This window comes from Leptidea sinapis, chromosome 47 (assembly GCF_905404315.1).
Source record: "Leptidea sinapis chromosome 47, ilLepSina1.1, whole genome shotgun sequence".
Lineage (NCBI taxonomy): Eukaryota > Metazoa > Arthropoda > Insecta > Lepidoptera > Pieridae > Leptidea > Leptidea sinapis.
Genome location: NC_066311.1, coordinates 5353842 through 5378361, shown reverse-complemented (window position 1 = coordinate 5378361; position 24520 = coordinate 5353842). Strand labels below are relative to the sequence as shown.

At 34.9% G+C, this 24520-nt stretch overlaps 1 protein-coding gene across 1 annotated transcript in view; it reads left to right on the top strand.

The window, feature by feature from the left end:
• LOC126978183 (toll-interacting protein-like) overlaps positions 1-24210 on the top strand; it is a 38017-nt gene extending 13807 nt beyond the window's left edge. The window contains exons 5-8 of the mRNA XM_050826953.1: positions 3905-4019; positions 20807-20893; positions 21670-21870; positions 22676-24210. Of these exons, the coding sequence (XP_050682910.1) occupies positions 3905-4019; positions 20807-20893; positions 21670-21870; positions 22676-22786 (514 nt within the window). The 3' untranslated portion in view covers positions 22787-24210. The remainder of the gene's footprint in view (positions 1-3904; positions 4020-20806; positions 20894-21669; positions 21871-22675) is intronic.
• The last annotated feature ends 310 nt before the right edge of the window (positions 24211-24520 follow it).

Here is a 24520-nt window from a genome sequence, read left to right as displayed (position 1 = left end):
GTTGTTTTGTCATCTCTGATAACAGGATGGTGTGGCAAATAAACAACATCTGAACGTTCACGTTCCTGAACTGGGACACGCTCCATATGCCCTAGCGAGAGATATTCCTGCATGACATCTACATGACACCGAGCATGTAAATCTGGATTCCTAAGGAATCGTCGCTCTAACAAATGAAATCGTCTTCTAGCAATATCTTTCAAATTGCCCTCACAGCAACTGGGAGTAGGGTCCCGAAAAGGGAGTTTGACGACATATCTTCCAGAGTCGTCTCTAGTTGTGGTAGTAGAGAAGATTTCTTCACAACGTTGCTCCTCTTCGGTGGGAGATGATTTTGTACTACCAAGCGAGTGCTCTGATTCCAGCTCCCAAAACCGTTTTAACATCTCGTTGTCATTTTGAGCAGCATGCAAATTAACAATACTAACTGTATGACAAGAATTATTTGAACTGTTTTCAGAGGTAACGTAACCCGACAAAATCCAACCCAATTTGGAATTTTGCGCAACTGGACATCCAGGTGTACCTCTGTAAAAACCATCCAATAAAATCTGGGCATAGACTTCGGCACCTAACAGTAAGTCAACCTTATTAGGTTGATTGAATGTCGGATCAGCTTATTTAAATTAAGGGGAAATTGGCCAAGGACTTTATATCAATTTTCTTACCAGGAAGAAAACTTGTTATTTTACTTAAAACATGAGCCTTAACATCTATACAAAAACTGGGATCTTGGAGCGATTGAATTCTTAAATTTACCACCCACCGTGAGGACATTCAAGTGCCTCTGTCGCTTCCAAGCCCTGAGATCAGGCTCTTACTTGGTATTCTTTGCAGTCCTAGCAATTGAACCGCTGACTCCGTAATAAACGAAGCCTGAGATCCTTGATCCAGCAAAGATCTTAGTGTGAGATCACCTGTTTTGTGCGACTGCACCTTAACTAGAGCCGTGGCCAGCAACACTTGGCTATGGCTGGTCGCAAAACAGGAGACTACATTTATCGTCTCGTTATCCTGTGACGTTGTTGCAACATTAACAACGTTGTTATCAGTTGGTTGAGATAAAACCGGTGAAAAGCCAACTTATTGAGCTTTATTGGGATGTATTAAGGAATGATGTTTCTTTCTGCAAATACGACATTTAGTATTTTGACGACATTTGTAGACTGAATGATTTGTACCGAGGCAATTGTAACAAATTCGGTTAATTTTTACAAAATTACGGCAACCAACATTTTCACCAGCAAATCGTTTACAATTACACAATTTATGTCCTTCTGAACAAAACGGACAATTCTCAGTGGCAACGTGCAGTGACTTAGTACTATTTATGTTTCGTTGATGCTGTTTAGGTGATTTGGTGTCAAGAAACTCTAATGACCTGAACCTTTGTTCTAGAAACTCTGTGAACTGACGCAACGTAGGCAATGTATCTGTTGCATCACTTATTTTGCATTCCCAATGTTTTCTGGACTCAGTGTCTAATTTTAAACTGATAATTTGGATAACTATAATGTCCCATGATGATACATCTACCCCAATATTTCTTAAAGCATTTAGACACTCAGTTGTTGTATCTAACAGCTCTTTAATAGCGTTAGAATTTTCAGAACTTAACGATTTTTGACCTATAAGACGATTTAGGATTGAGTTGGATAAATGCCTTTTGTTATTATATCTATTGTCCAACTGTGCCCAACATAAGCTGTAATTACTAGAAGTAATAGGTACGTATCTTAATAGTTGTTCTGCTTCCCCAGTTAAATAAGCTTTGAGGTAGTGCAACCGTTGTACATCATCTAAAGATTTGTTATTATGTACTAAAGATATAAATAAATCACGAAAACTGCTCCATTCCGTATATTTTCCGGAAAACATAGGTATAGATATTTTGGGTAATTTTACCGGGCAAAATTGATTAGTTTCGGAAACCTGTGACTTTGAAGGAACTGAAATAGTCTCAGTTTTCATTAGAGCTTCTCGCAAATCTGACTTATAATCTAAATAGCATTCCTCAGTAACACCATAAACATCATTTGAACAATAACTAGATTTTTCATAAATATCCTGTGCGACTTCACAAATTTTTTTACTATGGTTATCTACAAAAGTACTCCACTGTTGGTCAAGATTTTCCAATCTTGACTCAATGTAACATAGTGTTAGTCTAGATTTAGGTGTCTTTTTGAAATTAATTCTACCTTTTTCTATTTGATTTTTTAATTCTAATTGTAATTTATCTAAGTTTGCCATTTAAACGATTAATTTAAATTGTAAAACACCTTCAAATTAACAATGTTATTGTAAATAAAGTCTTTAAATTTATCACTGTAGATTCCTTGATTTTTTCTAAGATGAATATCGCACACAAAATATTCTAAGTGTTTGAGACTTCTAGGCAAACACGGGCATGGATTCCCCGTCACTTCACTTTTTGCCCTAAATCCAACTAAGTCCCTGGCTCAATACTTAGAAATTTTCTAAGTTGAAATTTTGATTAATTTCTTATAAGTCAAAGTAGATATTGAAAAAGTACTCACAATTTGTCGTCACTCACACACATAAACCACTTAACTCCTTGTTGTCGTCAGCAGTGACAGCTCCCCGCAATGCCCTGGCCTGGAACCACTCACGAAGCGCCCTTTGTAATGTTCCACGACAGCTTCAGTACTACAGACCGGACACTGATCACTGCACTCGCGAAGCGCCCTCTGTAGCGATCAACTACAGCTTCAGCACTTTAGTTCGGACACTAATCACTGCACTCACGATGTCGCGATTGTACTATTAATCCGACTCTGGAGGACCATGAACTGGTTCCCAATAAGCTCCTCTAGTGGATGCGAAATAAAACAATCCATACAAGACTAGAGATCGATATATTCCCAAACCAAATATTTGAACCATACAAAATTTATACAAATATTGTTTGTGTGATTACAATTATAACTAGCGCCATCTCTTATCGACTAGCAAGCAAAATGATCTATACAAATGAAAACTTAACTTATTAAATCTGAACAACACCCATGCTTTAAATCCTCTATTAAAGATTCTGACACAATTAGCTTATTGCCAACATTAAAACACCCAATGTTCTAATAACCATTACATCATCCAAACGAGTGTTGTAATGTTGTACTGAATTTCATAACAACACTCCTGTTTTTTTTTCGATCCCTTCATGCGCGAAGAGTTTCAACAGTCAGCCACATTCTTATTGCTCGATGCGTGGTATCTGTATGTATTTCAAAAAAAGAACATTTTCGTTTACGCGCGTTCCACACTACCAGAACATCGCGCGCCGTAAAAATAAAGTAGGTTATTCGAATCCCCGCCATTTTTCTTCGATATTTTTATTGTTTTGTTTACAAAAAATAAGCGATTCATTTTAAACTCTGCAAAAGAACATTATATTCGAGTGAATTTTAATTATTGCACTATACAAAATGTAAATTACTACTAAAATAAATAATTGTTTCATTAATACTTAGTTTATTTGTATATTATCAGTAATGAATGATATTAGGCTAGGTACTACTAGGACTGGTGTTTTAATTTAGCAGTAAGCTTACTTTACCAGAATCTTTTAGAGGATTCATATTCTGGATGTAGATAAAGTCTTGTATGCAACTGTTGATAATTAGGTATTAAAACACTCATGTGATAATAGTATATGTATATATATTATAACACAACAGTTGCATAAATAACTATATAAGATCGGCAACGCTCTTGTGATTCCTCTGGTGTTACAAGAGAGTGGTAGTGAGTGGTGATCACATAGTATCCGATAGCCCGTTTAAAGACAAATATTGGCGGAATTAACACTAAAGAAAACTCAAATCATTTGTAGATTTCAACTAATTGAACACATTATTTGACTCATCTCTGTCTATTCCAGTCTTCTTCCGCCAGGAGTGAACTCCGTCTACTTGGAGATATTCGACGAGTGCTCGTTCACCATGGACGAACTGATAGCGTGGACCCACATCACCATACCGACTGCTGTTCTAAATGTAAGGATCATCTGTACTAGATGCTCATTTAAATTAAATAGTATACTGTTTTCTACTACTTTAAAAGGATTAAAAGGCTCGTAATTGTAACTGTGTGTTTGTACTAGATATTTGCGTAAAATTTACATTTTTATTTTAGTTAACCTGACGTTTTAAGACCTTTCCAGATCTCGCTTTCAGGGGGACGTTTTGATCTGGAAAGGTCTTTAAACATCGGGTTAGCTAAAATGAATAGAAAAAAATAACTTTTACACAAAAATCTAATGCAAAAACACAGTTACTATAACACACGTTTGAATCCATTAAAAGTGTTTCATTTAAATGTGTAGCACTCGCGTTAATGAATGAAAATACTTTATGTTAAGTTAAGGTGTAAGAAATTACTTAATGTTTTCAACTAGACATTGGTTTTTAAACTTTATCTGCCATTAAATATATATCAATATAGTCCCATAAGTATTTAAGTATTTTTCAGTAGAACTACAACTATTGCTAAAAAACCTGAAAAGTGTCTCAAATCATTGTCCGAGTACAAAATAACTCCCCAAGCCAAGAAATCGCTGTTGGAGTAACGCTCTCGTTACGCATTCACCAGCTAACTCCCCAAGTCAAGAAATCACTTTTGGCGTAACGCTCTCGTTACGCATTCACCAGCTAACTCCCCAAGTCAAAAAATCACCGTTGGCGTAAGGCTCTCGTCACGCATTCACCAGCTAACTCCCCAAGTCAAGAAATCCCTGTTCGCGTAACTCTCTCGTCACGCATTCACCAGCTGACTCCCCAAGCCAAGAAATCACTGTTGAAGTAACGCTCTCCTTACGCATTCACCAGCTAACTCCCGAAGTCAAGAAATCACCGTTGGCGTAAGGCTCTCGTCACGCATTCACCAGCTAACTCCCCAAGTCAAGAAATCCCTGTTCGCGTAACTCTCTCGTCACGCATTCACCAGCTAACTCCCCAAGCCAAGAAATCACTGTTGGAGTAACGCTCTCCTTACGCATTCACCAGCTAACTCCCCAAGCCAAGAAATCACTGTTGGAGTAACGCTCTCGTTACGCATTCACCAGCTAACTCCCCAAGCCAAGAAATCACTGTTGGAGTAACGCTCTCGTTACGCATTCACCAGCTAACTCCCCAAGCCCAGAAATCACTGTTGAAGTAACGCTCTCCTTACGCATTCACCAGCTAACTCCCCAAGCCACGAAATCACTGTTGGAGTAACGCTCTCGTTACGCATTCACCAGCTAACTCCCCAAGCCCAGAAATCACTGTTGAAGTAACGCTCTCCTTACGCATTCACCAGCTAACTCCCCAAGCCAAGAAATCGCTGTTGGAGTAACGCTCTCGTCACGCATTCACCAGCTAACTCCCCAAGCCAAGAAATCAATGTTGGAGTAACGCTCTCGTTAGTAGTAGGGATTCGCCGGTTCTGGCTCACAGTAGTAGGGATTCGCCGGTTCTGGCTCCTCGATTCTGGCTCACTTGCTCGTGATGCCTACTAAAAAAAAAAAAAAAGAAGTTTGGTGTCAAACTGGGGGTTTTGATGTATTTCCGAGCGATTGCGCTGATCCGTTTTTCGATATCTCTTATAGTTTCAAAGTTAGCATTTTAAATTAAACAGATCCATAATCATTAATAATCACTGGTCATTTAGCTAATGATTGGTGAGCGACTCAATGTCTAAATTTCCATGAACGTGATACAGGTAATTTACTAATTACCTCTATCACATTCGTTACTACGATTAAAAAGACAGTTTCTGTATTTATTATTTATTTTTAAAACATGATTTAAATAAAGTATATAATAAAACATCATTGCAGATTGTATCATTTTCAAAATATTTGATGAAATCATTCAAACTCTTCTTATTAAACTTAAAGTATAGATACATTATACAGTACTCGCCACACACTGCGGTATATTCATTCTGTACTCTTGCAGTATTGTAGTTATACATTCTGCAATTCCTTTGTAAAAACATCAGCTGGAATCCCTGAGGTGGACGACCATATGAATCGAAGTATTGTCCAATACCCTGCTCATCAATGTGTATTGCAACCCAGTGAGTGCCTGGCTTATTATCACTATCTAAATTGCTGACAATATAACAGGGCGTTACAACATATATCGGCAATCGGTTTGCCGCGTAAACATTATTTTTAATACTGGGATCGATTTTGTTCAAATAATTCTGTATCTCGATTGTATTCATATTAGTTGAGAACAGGGTCTTGTCAGTTGCGAGGATTGAATAGTTATGTGGATCATAATAACATAAGCACTCAATAAATAAGGCTTTAATGTATCTTATTCATGTATTTAAAACTTATATGGTTACAATAAAACAAAATATCATTACAAGCGATTCAAATATAAATCTATGAACATTTGATGAAATTATATTTTCATCAATTTTATTATAATATAAAAGCTGATTGAAAACGAACTTTGTACCTACATACTTACGTAGTCATTAGTACAATCTGGAAATGTTGACTCCATTAAACTATCAATAATTGAACTTATCATTTAAGTGCCATTATGTTTCACCATAATAAAACAAAATATCATTTTATATACATATTTTTATTATATAAATTTATAAGGTAATCTAGTATTTAATCAACATAAAAAATACACAAGGATACAAACGATTCAAACATTAATTATTATATTCTAACTGCTGTAATCTACAGAAATATTACGATTTTTATCAATTTCAATAACATTATCGAATTCCGCATAAACAATACAGTTAATTGTTTGTGTAAGAGCTGATTCAAAACGAACTTCTAATCTTACACTACCATGTTTTATAAGATTCCAATGACTTGAAGAATTTGCTGATAAATCGGGTGTTAAGTCGAAGGCTAGCAAGCAAAACCCTTTGGCATATTGCTCTCTTGATACTCCATTGCCTTCATTTAGGAAATGTATACCTGTTCCTGAGAATAACGTATGATAGACCGTAGTAAAAATATTATTGTCAAACGATGGCTGTAAGGCTTTTGAAGGTATCTGTTGTCCATCTATGTATAAACAAAATGTATTAATATCATAATTTTCGAAATTGAATGGGTTTTTTGTGAGACTACCATTAAAGGATGCATTATTTACAAAACCGACTATACACCTTTTGGGTATTTGACCAAGGAATATGTTATCAAGGGTTTTCCCCTGAATGCCTGATGGTATAGTTAAAACTTTGACTTCTGCTCGCGTGATTGGATATTTTGCTGTGGTAGATGATAAAACTTTTTGATGTGCAAGTAGCACAGTTGGGTTGATTCGTGCTCTTCGAATAATAAGAGTTGCATCTGTAATAGACACTTTAAATTTATGGTCAGTTGATGAAGCCATGAGATTGAAATTTTCTCTAGAACGAACTAACTTTACGCACATGTCAACGCCATTAATCAAAAATTTTTCTTGGTTGAATAAATCTCCATGTAAATGTCCTATCATTTCTATTTCTTTGCTTTCACTAGCCAATTCTTGTCTTCTAATAAATCCTTTATTTTGTTCATCAGTTGCATCCATTTTTCCAGCTGTATCTTCATACCATAGACCACAAGTGAGATGAGATTCTTTTGCAGCAGGTGCATAATTCAATAGAGTTTCAATATAAGCTCGATATGCATATGTATTATTCGGTGGCGATACAAGTTTTTGATTTAAATATACATCAAGTTGACTGAAAAGTGTATGTAACCAATTATTAACTGGGGCCACAACTGTCGGTACTGTCAGTTTTGTATAATCTTGATTCAAAACTTTAGCTTTTATATGGAGTAAAGTATGGGATAAATCCACATAGTCATCACCTGCCCCAGGTACTTGAAATTCTATTGGTCCATCATCAGCAAGTGATGAAATGGGCTTATAATGAATCCATAGTCCACTTTCAATGCTAGTTTGAGTTGATGGTAATGCAAATAAATCCAATTCGGACTTAATGCATTCACAAGACTGACTATGTAAAAATGACATATTTAATCAGTAAATATATCTTTGATTTGTTTTTGATTCAATTTTAATTTCTTAATAGCTTTCGCTTTCGCAGTCAATGATGGAATGATCGCAGAACGACGTTTTCGTTTTGTTATATACCCAGATCCAAACATGTTGATATTATCTATTTTAGCATCAGCTTTTCGTTTCAAATTTGAGCTGACTTCTTTTAGACGAGTTTTTATTGAATCTTCCATGGGGCGTGCATTAACCATATCTGATAATATACCTACACCGGTACTTAATGCTTCTTTACCAATAGTTCGAACACCACTAGACAGTAGTGGTAAAATAGATCTAAACAGCCCCCCAAGAAAACTTCCGATTCCATGACCTCTTTGATACGGTGCTCCTTTATAAATAACTCCGATACCCGATCCGGCCTGGTGAGTATAATAGTGTTCATATGGACATGAAATATTATCACGTTTGCCGTACATTATAATTTTTGAAAGTGGAGTTTAATGCACACTGTTCCAAATTGGAATGGTATCTTTTGACCGGTGCTTGTTCTTATATCTATTTCAATTGTATCAAATTCTCTACGCATCACAGGTAGGTAATGGGGAGGAGAGAAAACGTGCATTTTGTACGCTCCATATATGTATTTTGAGGGATCCAATGGTATTATTCGTAAAAGGGGTGTCATAACATCTCCAACGATTTGAGGCTCCACTATGTCACAATAAACAAATAATTGAGACGGTAAACCCAAATGCAAATTAGCTGGACACTTTCCAAAATTTTTTTCAACGAGGTTCCTGTTTGGTTCGAACCCTAGTTGAAGACATAATTTAGGTGATAGAGTTACAGATTTTATGGATTCATCCGTTATCGTAGCAACTACAATCCTTGAAACCTCATCGCATTTAAATTTAATTTTTTCTCGAGTGTTATTCAGTGCCATCAAAATATGATTTATGTTATCGTAATTTGTGGCTGGAATATGTGTCTTGTAATAAACATATGACGGTTTACTTTCATCGGGTACTTTCATCAACTTTGTTATATAAATAATGTTTTCATGTTCTTGAACGGTGAACATAGTGCATGGGTACTGAAATTCTACTACTCCAACCCTCCATTCACCTTCTAGTATTGTTGGTTTTGGCAGTTTCGTAGAAAATAATGTTGTTGTATTATCAGGAAAATAATCCATAGAACTATTGCTTAGTAAAGTTAAATAAAAACTATCTTTATTCATATTTTTTTCAAAGTAGAAGCTAATATCCAGCTATTAAATTTATTTGGATAACCTCTCCACTTCACCAACAATTCTTTTCTGTTACCGGTATATCGAGAGCGTATTATTTTATCTATTTTGTATTTAGTAGTGGGGTCGAATATGATTTTTTGTAACTCTTTTTCATAAAAAGTACCAACTATCTCTTCGCCTTCTAAATCCTTTAAAGTAAATACTACAAACGGAGATCGGTGTATTATGGTAGATACGATGAATATTTCGTCACTCCAATTTGATTCATATCCTTTTTGGAAAATATGTTTATGTTTTGTTATTCTAACATAATCTCCAACGTGAATTCTTGGATTCACCATACTAATTGATGTTTTTATCTTACTTTCTCTATCATATAAATTTTGCCATACACTCATTATATTTGTATTATTAACATCACATGGACACATTTTTATACTAGAATGAAAACTATGATTATATGAATGCACTAGATCTTGTAAAACATCAATGTATTTATGAGTATTTTTGTGTGTAAAATAGCGCCACATTTTCGTTTTAAGAGTTCTCTGAAATCTTTCGACAATACTTGCTTTAATATCTGGATTATTGGTTGTATAATAATTTATGTTTTTTAATTTAAAATATTTTTGTACATATTTGGAAACAAATTCAGTTCCTTTGTCAGACTGTATATGTGTAGGTGTAGTATTAGCTTCAGCAAAAATACTTTCAAAGCATTCCTTAACTGTTTCAGAGTTTTTCTTTTTCATTGCTCGAACATACGCATATTTACTAAAGACATCAATAACACAAAGTATGTATTTGAAACCATCATTATATTCAGAATAAGATCTCATATCACTTAAATCGGCCTGCCATAACTCATTAATATTAGACAAAATATATCTGTTACGAGAAAATTTTCTTTGAACAGGTTTATGTAAAGTATATGTTTCTTGTGATTGTAACCACTTTAAGACACTATTTCTGTCCATTTTACCCTTCATTGCTTTTGACAATTTATCAATAGTGCTGTAGCCAGCAGGATGTGATGCATCATAATAAATTTTATTTATTTCTAATATGGGGTCCATTTTTCCCAGTCCGATCTTTTTTTTAGTTTCCCTGTGTACTTATTACTTGTTGGTGTAGAAAATTCCTCGTCAGGTACTGATTTAGATTCAACCTCTTTTAATTGCAAATGGTTTATAAAATCCACTCGCTTTGGGTTCCCGATATAAGTGAGTGGTACTTTTATTTCCTTTAAAGTTGTTGCGAATTTTTCCCAACCTATAGGTTCACTTTTCTGAAGAGCTCTCAAGGTATCACTCACCAAGTCCACAATATTACTCCCAGGTATTTTTTCATTATCTATAATCACGGTACCAGATTCATCCCAGCTTATTTTATTTTTATTCAAGGAAATCAAATTTAGTAAAAGTTCACCTTTTTTAGCATATGTTTTCGGTATTAGTTTCAGTATTTCAGAGCTCGTGTATATTTCCCCAATATTTTTGTTAACCTCCACTGATGTTTGAGAAGGAACTACATTTATTTTATTCACATCATGATTTATATAATCAGTATCGATTTCATTATGACCTTGATTAAAACCAATATATGAATCATTATCATTTATAAGTGGTATGTGGTATGGTTGTCGATCCTCTTTGACGAAGTTTAGATATCTTTGAAGGGTTTGCAAATATAAAATACATTTCTTTCGATCTTCTATATCACTGCTTAAGATATTTTGCATATCAGTATCTAATCGAGATCTTGGCGTATCATTTTCTTTGTGTTGTTTTAACTTCTCCAATAATGATGGTTCAATAAGTAACATTTTTTTAGCATTATCCATTTTCTTAAATAAATGAATTAATCAACTCACTTAGAATAGAACCCAATATTATCGGTAGAAATGAACCTCCTTTTTGTACAATTATATTTTTTCTAATTTTATTCGTACCTTTTCTTACCAATTTTCGAAGAATATTTTTATATTTCTTTAATTTAGATTTTTCTTTCTCGGCCAATTCAACGTTACCCCGCAGTACGTTATGAATACATTCACAAATGTAATTTATTTCTGTTTTATTACATGATTTTAATAAAGCTTTTTGATATTTTGGCTTCAGTTTATGTAGAGCAATTAACAAATCTTTATGCGTCTTTAAACGTCTATGCATCATTTATAAATGATCGAAATTTCTTGATTCTTACCATATTTAAACCCTTTTGTGGGTACATAAACAGTGCAATATCCATCGGATGGAAATATCTTTGTCTTAACGCGACACAATTCATTTGTTTCTTGTTTCAAATCAATCATTAAATAACCATGAGCTTCATTGGTAGCATCTCTGTAAGAATCTTCCAAATATTTCGGATTTTCAGGGAATACTTGACGAGATAAGTATCGAATTTGGGTTTTATCTCGAGGATTTTTGAAATATATTATATAACTTGAGTTGAGTGATATATCTCTTTGTCCTTTACCTTGATGAAACAAATTTTGAGATAAATAAAACACACTTAAGTTTCTATGATGACTTCCTTTCGTGAATATATCAACAATACGACCATCTGATTCCCTCATCAGGTCATCAATTATTACAAGTTGAGGATTTTTTCCGTCAAACATAGATAAATCAGGTAAACCTTGAAGATAATTAATGTGGTTGAGATTATATAAAGGCTGCATTTCATCAAAGCACCAGGTGATTTGGGTAAAATTTGCATCACAGATATCATTCAAAAATTTTATAAAATTATTTACGAAAACTGATTTTCCACATCCACTTGGACCAGCAACTATTGCAGTGAATGGATGATTGAAATGATGCATTATCTACTACGTCTATGTGTGTTAAGGTTTAGTATAGTAATGAAACAATCTGTTATTAAACCACCATTTATTTAAACAGAAAAATCTATAATTGAAACAATATACAGTACATCATGTTTTACTCCGCAACTTATACATCTAAATACAATAATCTCTCATTTGGTTTTTTAAAACTATAATAATTTATTCTTAAAATTTAATATAATATTTATTCTATTTTATGATGACCCCAAGCTAAGGTATCAATATTATTTGGTAAAATGTACCGTTTGGTATCATTAAATGACAGACTAGATTTATTTATTCTTTGAGTAAAAATATTATGCTTTATTGACTTAAATCTAAGCATTGAACAATATTCGTTCTTATTTTCAAATAAGCAAGTCTTATAATTTTCCATTTTCATATTCTTAGTAACACTTTTATTAACCCCCTTAGCTTTAGCTGTGAATTTTCCCTCAACATCTAATGCATACATTTTAGATCTAAGTCCTACAAATTCATTAAATATGTTACCATTGTTTTCATCTTTAAAGTAGCCTAACTTCTTTTTATTGAGTTTTGGATAGCCAAATATATTTTTTTCTGTATAGTCAGAGGTATCGAAACGCAAATGTAAATCAGGTTTTATATCTCTGTAAAAATCATCTGTAAAAATTTGATATATTAAACTATCAGTATCTGTGTACAATAATTTTAATTTGTTTTGAAACTTTTTAAACATATAGTTATAGTGAAAGTCGTACATTAGAGTTTTAGAAATATCCAATATACAAAATCCCAAATAAATCGGTTTATTATGGAACAATTTCGTCTTTCGTAATTGAACTGCAACCAAATTTTCATTAAAAATAGATAAACTATGGAATTCTGGCTTAGCAATTAAATCTTGTGCGCCTAGAATTTTACCCTGATTTTCCCAATGACTCAATAATTTTACATTTACTCTTTTTTCGATATTTTCCATTGTTTTTCCAAACACTGAGTTATTCATTAATTTATAAAAATCTTTTTCGAAATCAGATGTGGCTAGTTTACGCATGCTTGTATTTAAATCTATATAATATTGTAACCATGCGCATTGTTTGAATTTTAAAATTCTATGAATTTTTTGTAATTTTAAACCCATTGTCAGACATTGCTTTAAATTTCTGTAGTGAATCACATATTTAATTTTATTACGAAGGTTTGGAACTAATTTTATGTCTTTTGTATTACCAATACATATATTCTCGGGACATAAGGGTAGGTCAGAATGTAAATCATGCAGTTCAATAGGATATTCTAGATCTACTTCCAAAATAAAACCATATTCATAATCATCAGGGACATCAAAATTAGTTGTGACATCTACCCACTCAAAACCTCCTGTAGGAAGGAATTGAGACATGGCCCATCCGTAAAGGTTATTAGCATCAAGATAAGCTAAAAATGAGTTTGGTGTGTCTTTATCATATTCTCGCATATATTTGTTATTAGCTTTGGCATAACGATTGCTACATTGAGATACACCTCCTCGAATGCCCGATCTAATAAAAGCTATTTGTTCAAAGTCTTGAAGTAATTCTAATTTAATTTTTGTGCATTTTAACATAGCATCCCAACTTAACCCAGGTGCTGTATAATAATGAGCTGGATCTAGACCATATGTTTGCAAACATAAGGCTCGGAAATTTTCAAACACATCTGTTAAAAGTAAAACATCGGTTTTAAGATATAAATCAGAATAATCTGACATATTTTGACAATGAAAGTGTTGCCAAACATCCTTGGCATGTTCATAATCTTCATCGGAAATATGTGTGTCGGTTAATGTATTGTAAAATTTATCGCGACTAGGGAGTGCTGAAAGTTTTAAGGAATCATGTGATGACATAAATTCATATGGATAAATTCCTTTTTTTCTAAGACGTAAAAAATCATTATTATTTGGAAAATTATATTTTAATGTTTGAAATTGTTCTTCCTTCAAATTTTGAACAAGTTTGTCTAAACTACAAGGTAAAAATTTAAACGAATCAACGAATCTCAATTGAATTTTATGATTATTTAATTTTATCGTTTTTGTGAAAGAAATGTACTTTTCTTTCGTTTGTGGAATAATATCAATTTCCCCTTCAATAGAATTTAATGCATGAACAATAAAATGAGAGTCATATTGACTAAGATTGTGTAAAAAAACTGGAATGTGATAGGGGATTCTAAACTTTGTCTTACATACTTCGTGTGCAACTCCTCTAAAATTTCCTGTATGCGAGTCAAAGTATAATGCACATTCACCATTTAAATTAGATTGACATATAAAGCAGTCTTTACATTGTGAAATAATTTCATTATCATTGGAAGTCAAAGGTTTTGGACTTATGACAAAATAATTTTTTGTGCAAATCACTTCTAAATCTTTATACAACTGATTCATAAAGACATGAGTACAATGAGGACCACTATATGTTTCATATTTTGATAAACTATCATCATATGAACATTTAATATAGTACCCAAAACTATAAACTTCGTGTTTGTGAACATTAGTTGTATAAGGTTTTGATGGATCGTTAAAGCATGTCTGAATTGGATTAAGGAAAGCTTCAAAATCCGCGTATATAACAAAGGGTATTTGTAACATCTTATTAAATTTATCAAATTTTAAGACATTGTTTGAAATTGGTTGTTCAAACCAATCTTTTAAAGTTTTTTCTGTATTAGGCAATTCCACTTTAATATGACAACAATCATTCAATTGATGAGCTGATAACTTATCATTTGTTGAGAAGTGTAAAAGACAACCGTCACAGATGTAGATTGCATGTTCATGGTTTGAAATTTGACCACTTACTAAACGCGATAGGTTTTTAATGTAGCAAAAATGATTAATTGTTCCGTGCGAAATAAATAATAAATTGATATGAACAATTTTCCGTGATTTTGTTAAATACAATGGACCAACTAATTCATGTACTTTCTTTTTACAATTGTATTCAAGACCAAAAACATTTACACTTAAATTATTTAACCTTTCTACTTTCTGTATATCTGTCATTTTAACAGGAAACGTAACTCCGTCAAAATTTAATTTATTTGAATATTTACTGTAAGATGAAACTCTCTGAGAGTTCTTAGTAACTGGATATAATGCAGAAAGCAAAGCCCATTTAAAGCATAAATCATCCGAGTTTTGTACATTTATAACACTTTTTTTTAATTTGATTTCTTTAGGTAATTCAATATATGATTTTCCACGTAATGGATTGAATTTGTTTATATTCATGTCTAATGCATTTATTTTCTTAAGACTCCAACCACTATCTTTTTTCTCAAATGTGCTAATTTTAGTCATCAACATATCACATAAGGACGAAAAGAAAAAATTTAAATCCTCACCCTGCATTACAGTATAACTACATGTTTGAAATTCAAATTCATTAGAAATATTTTTTGTTTCTTGAACAAAATTAGCGTGCAGAATAAAATTAACTTTAAAAATTGTAAGCAATCGAACAGATTCCTCAAATAGTGAAATAATTTCATTTTTAATAGAATTCAAAAACATTTCTGGTGTTTCGAATGTTTGTAATTGGTTGGATTTACTCTTTATTTTATATGAGATAATTCTATTACCAAAAGCCGATTCGTGTACTGTGACATTTTTTAAAGTACTATGTAATTGCATTACGTTATTCTTATGGAGGTTACTTCTAAGATGATTTGCATAATATCTTTTCCGTATTAAGATTTGACATAAAGAACAGTTCACCATTTCATCGTTCACACTGGTGAGCCCCGATGATGTGGATGGTTCCCCTTGTCTTCCTCTCTTTGTACTTGTATCATTGTCTTCACTGCCTTGTAATACTGCACTTCTTCTCTTAAAACCTCCTCCACTTTGTAGAACAGGTTGACTACAACATAAGTGAATGATATTAGCCACATTTCATCAATAATATAATACTAAATAATTTACAAAGAAAATAACTCACTTGATCATTTTTTCAACCTCATTACATACAAAGCAGAGTTCCATATCGTTATGTTTAATTTTCCAAATGATGAGAATATAATAATATTATTTGTATAAGAGAATAAATAAACTAATAACTAAACTGAACTAATATTTATGTATTTCTTCATAGCTACCTACTTATTGTTAAAATTATATTTCTTATAATTTTCTGTTTCTAAAATTTTCTTCGTAACATTGTATAAAATCTTTTTTATGTCCTTATAACTTTCATTATTGTCGATTGTATAATATTTTAATCTATAATCAGCGTATTTCCATTGTTCTTGTGCAGGCGTGTTTTTTATTTTATTGAGATCATAGATTTCTATTTTAACCAAATGTGATGCATTTCTTCCGTCATCTGCATTAGTTGTAATGTAAATACTTCCATTCTCATGTGCTCTGGATATTGATGATGATATTTTCTTTTGTTTTGTTTTTTTCACTTCGAATAATGCATCTATATTTTCATTTGAGCTGGCCCTCTTCAAGGATTTAAGTTGAGGAACTTTTAATGAATCCTGACTATCTTCAGATAATGGATAGTAAAATGTTTTATATGTAGTTTCTTCCATTGTTGGGTTGAATGCATTCTACAACAACAATAAGACTGCTTTAGAATAGTATTATACATACATATCTTAATATAACAAATGATATTACTTTTTAATTTCAAAGTGAATAATAGATAAAACTTACCTCCATTGCAGCAAATCACTCAACAATTACACAACACACAAAATATATAATAATTTGACTGAATACGCCACTTCAATGATTATTTTTCTGAACAGTTCTAGCATTTTATACTAAAATATCGTAAAAGTAAATTTGTTTATGATTAGTACTGGTTTTTAAATATTGTGGTGAAACATAATGGCACTTAAATGATAAGTTCAATTATTGATAGTTTAATGGAGTCAACATTTCCAGATTGTACTAATGACTACGTAAGTATGTAGGTACAAAGTTCGTTTTCAATCAGCTTTTATATTATAATAAAATTGATGAAAATATAATTTCATCAAATGTTCATAGATTTATATTTGAATCGCTTGTAATGATATTTTGTTTTATTGTAACCATATAAGTTTTAAATACATGAATAAGATACATTAAAGCCTTATTTATTGAGTGCTTATGTTATTATGATCCACATAACTATTCAATCCTCGCAACTGACAAGACCCTGTTCTCAACTAATATGAATACAATCGAGATACAGAATTATTTGAACAAAATCGATCCCAGTATTAAAAATAATGTTTACGCGGCAAACCGATTGCCGATATATGTTGTAACGCCCTGTTATATTGTCAGCAATTTAGATAGTGATAATAAGCCAGGCACTCACTGGGTTGCAATACACATTGATGAGCAGGGTATTGGACAATACTTCGATTCATATGGTCGTCCACCTCAGGGATTCCAGCTGATGTTTTTACAAAGGAATTGCAGAATGTATAACTACAATACTGCAAGAGTACAGAATGAATATACCGCAGTGTGTGGCGAGTACTGTATAATGTATCTATACTTTAAGTTTAATAAGAAGAGTTTGAATGATTTCATCAAATATTTTGAAAATGATACAATCTGCAATGATGTTTTATTATATACTTTATTTAAATCATGTTTTAAAAATAAATAATAAATACAGAAACTGTCTTTTTAATCGTAGTAACGAATGTGATAGAGGTAATTAGTAAATTACCTGTATCACGTTCATGGAAATTTAGACATTGAGTCGCTCACCAATCATTAGCTAAATGACCAGTGATTATTAATGATTATGGATCTGTTTAATTTAAAATGCTAACTTTGAAACTATAAGAGATATCGAAAAACGGATCAGCGCAATCGCTCGGAAATACATCAAAACCCCCAGTTTGACACCAAACTTCTTTTTTTTTTTTTTTAGTAGGCATCACGAGCAAGTGAGCCAGAATCGAGGAGCCAGAACCGGCGAATCCCTACTACTGTGAGCCAGAACCGGCGAATCCCTACTACTCTCGTTACGCATTCACCAGCTAACTCCCCAAGTCAAGAAATCCCTGTTCGCGTAACTCTCTCGTCACGCATTCACCAGCTAACTCCCCAAGCCAAGAAATCACTGTTGGAGTAACGCTCTCCTTACGCATTCACCAGCTAACTCCCCAAGCCAAGAAATCACTGTTGGAGTAACGCTCTCGTTACGCATTCACCAGCTAACTCCCCAAGTCAAGAAATCCCTGTTCGCGTAACTCTCTCGTCACGCATTCGCCAGCTAACTCCCCAAGCCAAGAAATCACTGTTGAAGTAACGCTCTCCTTACGCATTCACCAGCTAACTCCCCAAGCCAAGAAATCGCTGTTGGAGTAACGCTCTCGTTACGCATTCACCAGCTAACTCCCCAAGTCAAGAAATCACTTTTGGCGTAACGCTCTCGTTACGCATTCACCAGCTAACTCCCCAAGTCAAAAAATCACCGTTGGCGTAAGGCTCTCGTCACGCATTCACCAGCTAACTCCCCAAGTCAAGAAATCCCTGTTCGCGTAACTCTCTCGTCACGCATTCACCAGCTGACTCCCCAAGCCAAGAAATCACTGTTGAAGTAACGCTCTCCTTACGCATTCACCAGCTAACTCCCCAAGTCAAGAAATCACCGTTGGCGTAAGGCTCTCGTCACGCATTCACCAGCTAACTCCCCAAGTCAAGAAATCCCTGTTCGCGTAACTCTCTCGTCACGCATTCACCAGCTAACTCCCCAAGCCAAGAAATCACTGTTGGAGTAACGCTCTCCTTACGCATTCACCAGCTAACTCCCCAAGCCAAGAAATCACTGTTGGAGTAACGCTCTCGTTACGCATTCACCAGCTAACTCCCCAAGCCAAGAAATCACTGTTGGAGTAACGCTCTCGTTACGCATTCACCAGCTAACTCCCCAAGCCCAGAAATCACTGTTGAAGTAACGCTCTCCTTACGCATTCACCAGCTAACTCCCCAAGCCACGAAATCACTGTTGGAGTAACGCTCTCGTTACGCATTCACCAGCTAACTCCCCAAGCCCAGAAATCACTGTTGAAGTAACGCTCTCCTTACGCATTCACCAGCTAACTCCCCAAGCCAAGAAATCGCTGTTGGAGTAACGCTCTCGTCACGCATTCACCAGCTAACTCCCCAAGCCAAGAAATCAATGTTGGAGTAACGCTCTCGTTACGCATTCACCAGCTAACTCCCCAAGTCAAGAAATCCCTGTTCGCGTAACTCTCTCGTCACGCATTCACCAGCTAACTCCCCAAGCCAAGAAATCACTGTTGGAGTAACGCTCTCCTTACGCATTCACCAGCTAACTCCCCAAGCCAAGAAATCACTGTTGGAGTAACGCTCTCGTTACGCATTCACCAGCTAACTCCCCAAGTCAAGAAATCCCTGTTCGCGTAACTCTCTCGTCACGCATTCGCCAGCTAACTCCCCAAGCCAAGAAATCACTGTTGAAGTAACGCTCTCCTTACGCATTCACCAGCTAACTCCCCAAGCCAAGAAATCGCTGTTGGAGTAACGCTCTCGTTACGCATTCACCAGCTAACTCCCCAAGTCAAGAAATCACTTTTGGCGTAACGCTCTCGTTACGCATTCACCAGCTAACTCCCCAAGTCAAAAAATCACCGTTGGCGTAAGGCTCTCGTCACGCATTCACCAGCTAACTCCCCAAGTCAAGAAATCCCTGTTCGCGTAACTCTCTCGTCACGCATTCACCAGCTGACTCCCCAAGCCAAGAAATCACTGTTGAAGTAACGCTCTCCTTACGCATTCACCAGCTAACTCCCCAAGTCAAGAAATCACCGTTGGCGTAAGGCTCTCGTCACGCATTCACCAGCTAACTCCCCAAGTCAAGAAATCCCTGTTCGCGTAACTCTCTCGTCACGCATTCACCAGCTAACTCCCCAAGCCAAGAAATCACTGTTGGAGTAACGCTCTCCTTACGCATTCACCAGCTAACTCCCCAAGCCAAGAAATCACTGTTGGAGTAACGCTCTCGTTACGCATTCACCAGCTAACTCCCCAAGCCAAGAAATCACTGTTGGAGTAACGCTCTCGTTACGCATTCACCAGCTAACTCCCCAAGCCCAGAAATTACTGTTGAAGTAACGCTCTCCTTACGCATTCACCAGCTAACTCCCCAAGCCACGAAATCACTGTTGGAGTAACGCTCTCGTTACGCATTCACCAGCTAACTCCCCAAGCCCAGAAATCACTGCTGAAGTAACGCTCTCCTTACGCATTCACCAGCTAACTCCCCAAGTCAAGAAATCCCTGTTCGCGTAACTCTCTCGTCACGCATTCACCAGCTAACTCCCCAAGTCAAGAAATCCCTGTTCGCGTAACTCTCTCGTTACGCATTCACCAGCTAACTCCCCAAGTCAAAAAAACTCCGCGTAACTCTCTCGTCACGCATTCACCAGTTTTACTTCACAAATATTTTTTATTAATTTTGTAATGATGTTTCGCTATTTCAGCAGTTTAATTTAGTAATTTACAGAATCGGAAATAGTAATAGATTTCATTTTTTAATTCGTCGTTTCGCGTGCCTTATAGTTTGCATGGTTGCGAGCAACTTAAGCGTTTTAATCCTTCATAGTCAAGTGTCAAACTCGCAATTATAAAATGAAGGTAATACATGATTGTGTTGTTCGAACGAAGCAATTTGGAAAGATTGAAAGAATAGTAGTGGTTGTGTATTTCAGGGCGAGACCCACGAGGACTGGTATCCGTTGAACGGCAAACAGGGCGACGGCGTGGAAGGAATGATCAATCTGGTTCTCAGCTATTCGGTAAGTTCTGTTAACTGGTATAAAATACTAGCTTTTGCCTGCGACAGCGTTCACGTGCAAAATGTACCGCGCTCCGTTTAATACCATGACAAAATGTTGAAAATACAAACATCAGACTTGTGGGAAGGCTAACTTTAAAGTGGCAAGATAAAACTGACTATGGAGTAATGACGAGACAGCAAGATCATCCATACACCACGAGTGATATCATCCGGAAGACGTCCACTGCTGGATAAAGGCCGATTCAGTTAGGATATCATCCTCACCATCTGGATGTCTGGATGTTGTGGTCCTCAACAGTGCGGTTTTCAAGGAGCTTTCTTCCACGTACTACAAAGCTGTGGAATGAGATTCCTTGTGCGGTGTTTCCGGGACGATACGACATGGGTTCCTTCAAAAAAAGCGCGTACACCTTCCTTAAAGGCCGGCAACGCTCCTGTGATTCCTCTGGTGTTGCAAGAGATTGTGGGCGGCGGTGATCACTTAACGACAGGTGACCCGTACACTCGTTTGTCCTCCTATTCCATAAAAAAATTCCTCCTCCAAAGATCTCCACAGCGATAGATTTTGCGCTGCCTTCATTTTACGTATTCCGGCGATCTTGACCAGATCCTCGGTCCATCTAGTGGAAGACCTAAAAACACTGCGCCTTCCGGTATGTGGTCGCCATTCCAGGAATTTGCTGCCCCAACGGCCATTTATCCGTCTAACTACCTGTCGAACGCCCGTTTAGCAATATTTGAACACATGCAGTAAAATATTATAATTTGTATCAGGTTGGTCCGGCTACTGTGGCACCGTTCCAACCAATGCTAGTAGTACCCAGCACCGGCATGGGGTACGCCGCTATGCCGGTGTACCCTCAGCCACAACAGTACCCTATGGCGCAGCCACAACAGTACCCTATGGCGCAACCACAACAGTACCCTCACCCACAACAGCAGCCTCCACAGCTTACTGAAGAACAACTCCAACAGGTAATCGCATACATATTTATTTAAGTACACCACATCATATAGGTACAATACAATTTTCTAAGTCTTATGTTAAAATTTGTTGTTCTAAAGTGTAGAACAATTATGGCGAACGTAATTACTAATAATATGGTTTCAATAAAAAAAAACAAAATCTATTAATTAAAATAAAATAAAGAAAAATAGATAAACTACTTATTTGACTCATGATATAAATCATGCAAGACACAATGTGATCCGGTCCTGATATTGCGGCATAGGATATACCTACTTGTACAAGCGGCCATCTTGTGACGTCAGGATCTTAATTTTTTTTTAATTAAACCTGTTGGTTTGTGCGCTGTGCTGTTGCAAATAAAAAGTAAACTAATTACAAAGCTATTATGCACGGCCGAAGTAATTCTCAACTACTCGTTTACAAAACTAACGGCACTTTTCGAAGTGGAGTTCAAACATTTTATTGGATATAAATACGTGAATATTTTTAAAGTGAAACTTTAATTACATTGCCTCAATTTTTTTCGCCCATCAATCGCATGTCGCATTACAATCGGCCGATTGTAGTAGGAGTTAAGTTGTATCATTAATTTCAACTTGTATATTATTTTGTTAACTTTATATGTTATTTTGTGACAAATAAATTCATTTGCATCGTCGCGTGGTTTTATGAAACCACACCATTGCTTTTTGCCTTTTTTAAGGATTATACAAAAAGTTAGTTACAATGAGTTTTTGCCTCGCTCAGATTGTGCCTTTTTTTACATGCGTGCATAAATTCAGGATTTAATTTGAAAACATAAATTTTCAGATCCAAGAAATGTTCCCGAGTATCGACAAGGACGTGATAAAGTCTGTTGCCGAAGCGAACCGCGGCAACAAAGAGGCCACCATCAACTCTCTACTGCAAATGTCTGAATAGAAGACTATTAATATTTAGATGGAGCGTTGCTTGTTAGCTGTATGTAATCAATAAGGTTTTGCTAGCCAAGCATAATACGTTGTAAAGACGCCTTTCATGTGAATTAACAATAACGGGCTATAAAGAAATATTTTTGGTAGTTTCAAGCGACATCATTACGAAAAATTTCGCAATCATGATTCATAAATCTTCAAAATTTATAGTCTATAATATACCTAAGTCGTGGAAACCTTGACGTTTAATATTAGATAATATTGGAGATGTGTTAAAATTTGCTAGTTTTGTACTAGCAATAGAAATTCTATGTTTTATCAATCTTGTATAGTGCCTAGAGTATTTATGTAACCATTAACCTCTAATATGTCTACGGCGCGCCCGCAGAAGCCTTCTGATGAGCTGTTTTGGCGCTAAACCCGGCGGTACCACTTGAAAAATGATACCCACTTGTGTTTATAATACTCGAGGTCTCGTTATTCGGTTCATGTTACGGGTTGCTATTTTAGCTTCGTTATTGTATCGCCGCTCGTAGAGAGGGTATGGGAGCTTCAGCCGGTTTTTTATATAGGTATATAGCAACACATTGCTCCATCTATTCGCTACCTGATCTGTGTTACCCGTGTATACATGCAACACACGCCTTAAACAAAAATATTATGTATTTAATAAAAAATGAAAGATATATATTGATGCAGTTTGCTTAGCAATAGCTATAATTTTATTATTACTAAAATTTATAAGATAATATTCAACTACGTTAGTATCGATGGAATTTTTTTATATTATTATTATTCTTACCCATGTTTCCCGGCCTGTGCTTAACAACAGCTACGTGCCCCGTACCACAAGACGTCGCAATAATTAAGCGACAGTCGTCAATCAAATTTTTGATAATATTCATTAACTCTCTCCAGATAGTCTAAATAGAAAACATGAAAATTGAATCGATAAACCAAACCTTCATACTACGATGTGTTTTTATTTAATATAATAATTAATTATCCTTCTTATTGATTACTAAACAATGCCTTAAAACGAATACTGTATAGATTAGCGATGCCGTTTGCTTAGTTATAGCAAGAATTTTGATAATATTAATGTTTAAAAGATTATATCCAGCTGTATACTTATAGGTATATTAATAAATAGCAAAAATTAAAATAATTTGCACTATATTCTATCCAACATTCCAGTTAACGTAAATACATTAATTATAATTCTCATCACATTAATTGTCTATATCAAATTATAATGTATTCATTTCTTATTTGTGATATTAAAATGTAATATTATGTCGAATTTTAATTCAAGCTTTTTATCAATGAATTTGTGCCAAATAATGGCATGTGTTTTATTGGATTTGTATTTAATTGTATTATAAGTATACTTTGTGTTATATTTTGTTTATGAATAAATTATTGAAAATACCAGAGTGAAGTTTTTATTTTTCTTATAATTTATGTAGGAAAACATATTGAATTCGGTGTATTTTACGGAAATCTATAATTGTCCAAATGTTTTGAGTATTCTTGAGTGGTAATTCCGCCAATGTTTGTCTTTAAACTATTTGAAACGTGTTTCGCCTCTACACGAGGCATCCTCAGGAGATGTTGACTCGCCAAACTCTGGCAAGAGACTCTTTTTTGTAATTTGTTTTGTGTTATGTATTCAGTCAAATAGGGTATCACAATAATAAATAAGTTGTGAACGATAAAGCGAAATTAAGGTTTGTTTTTT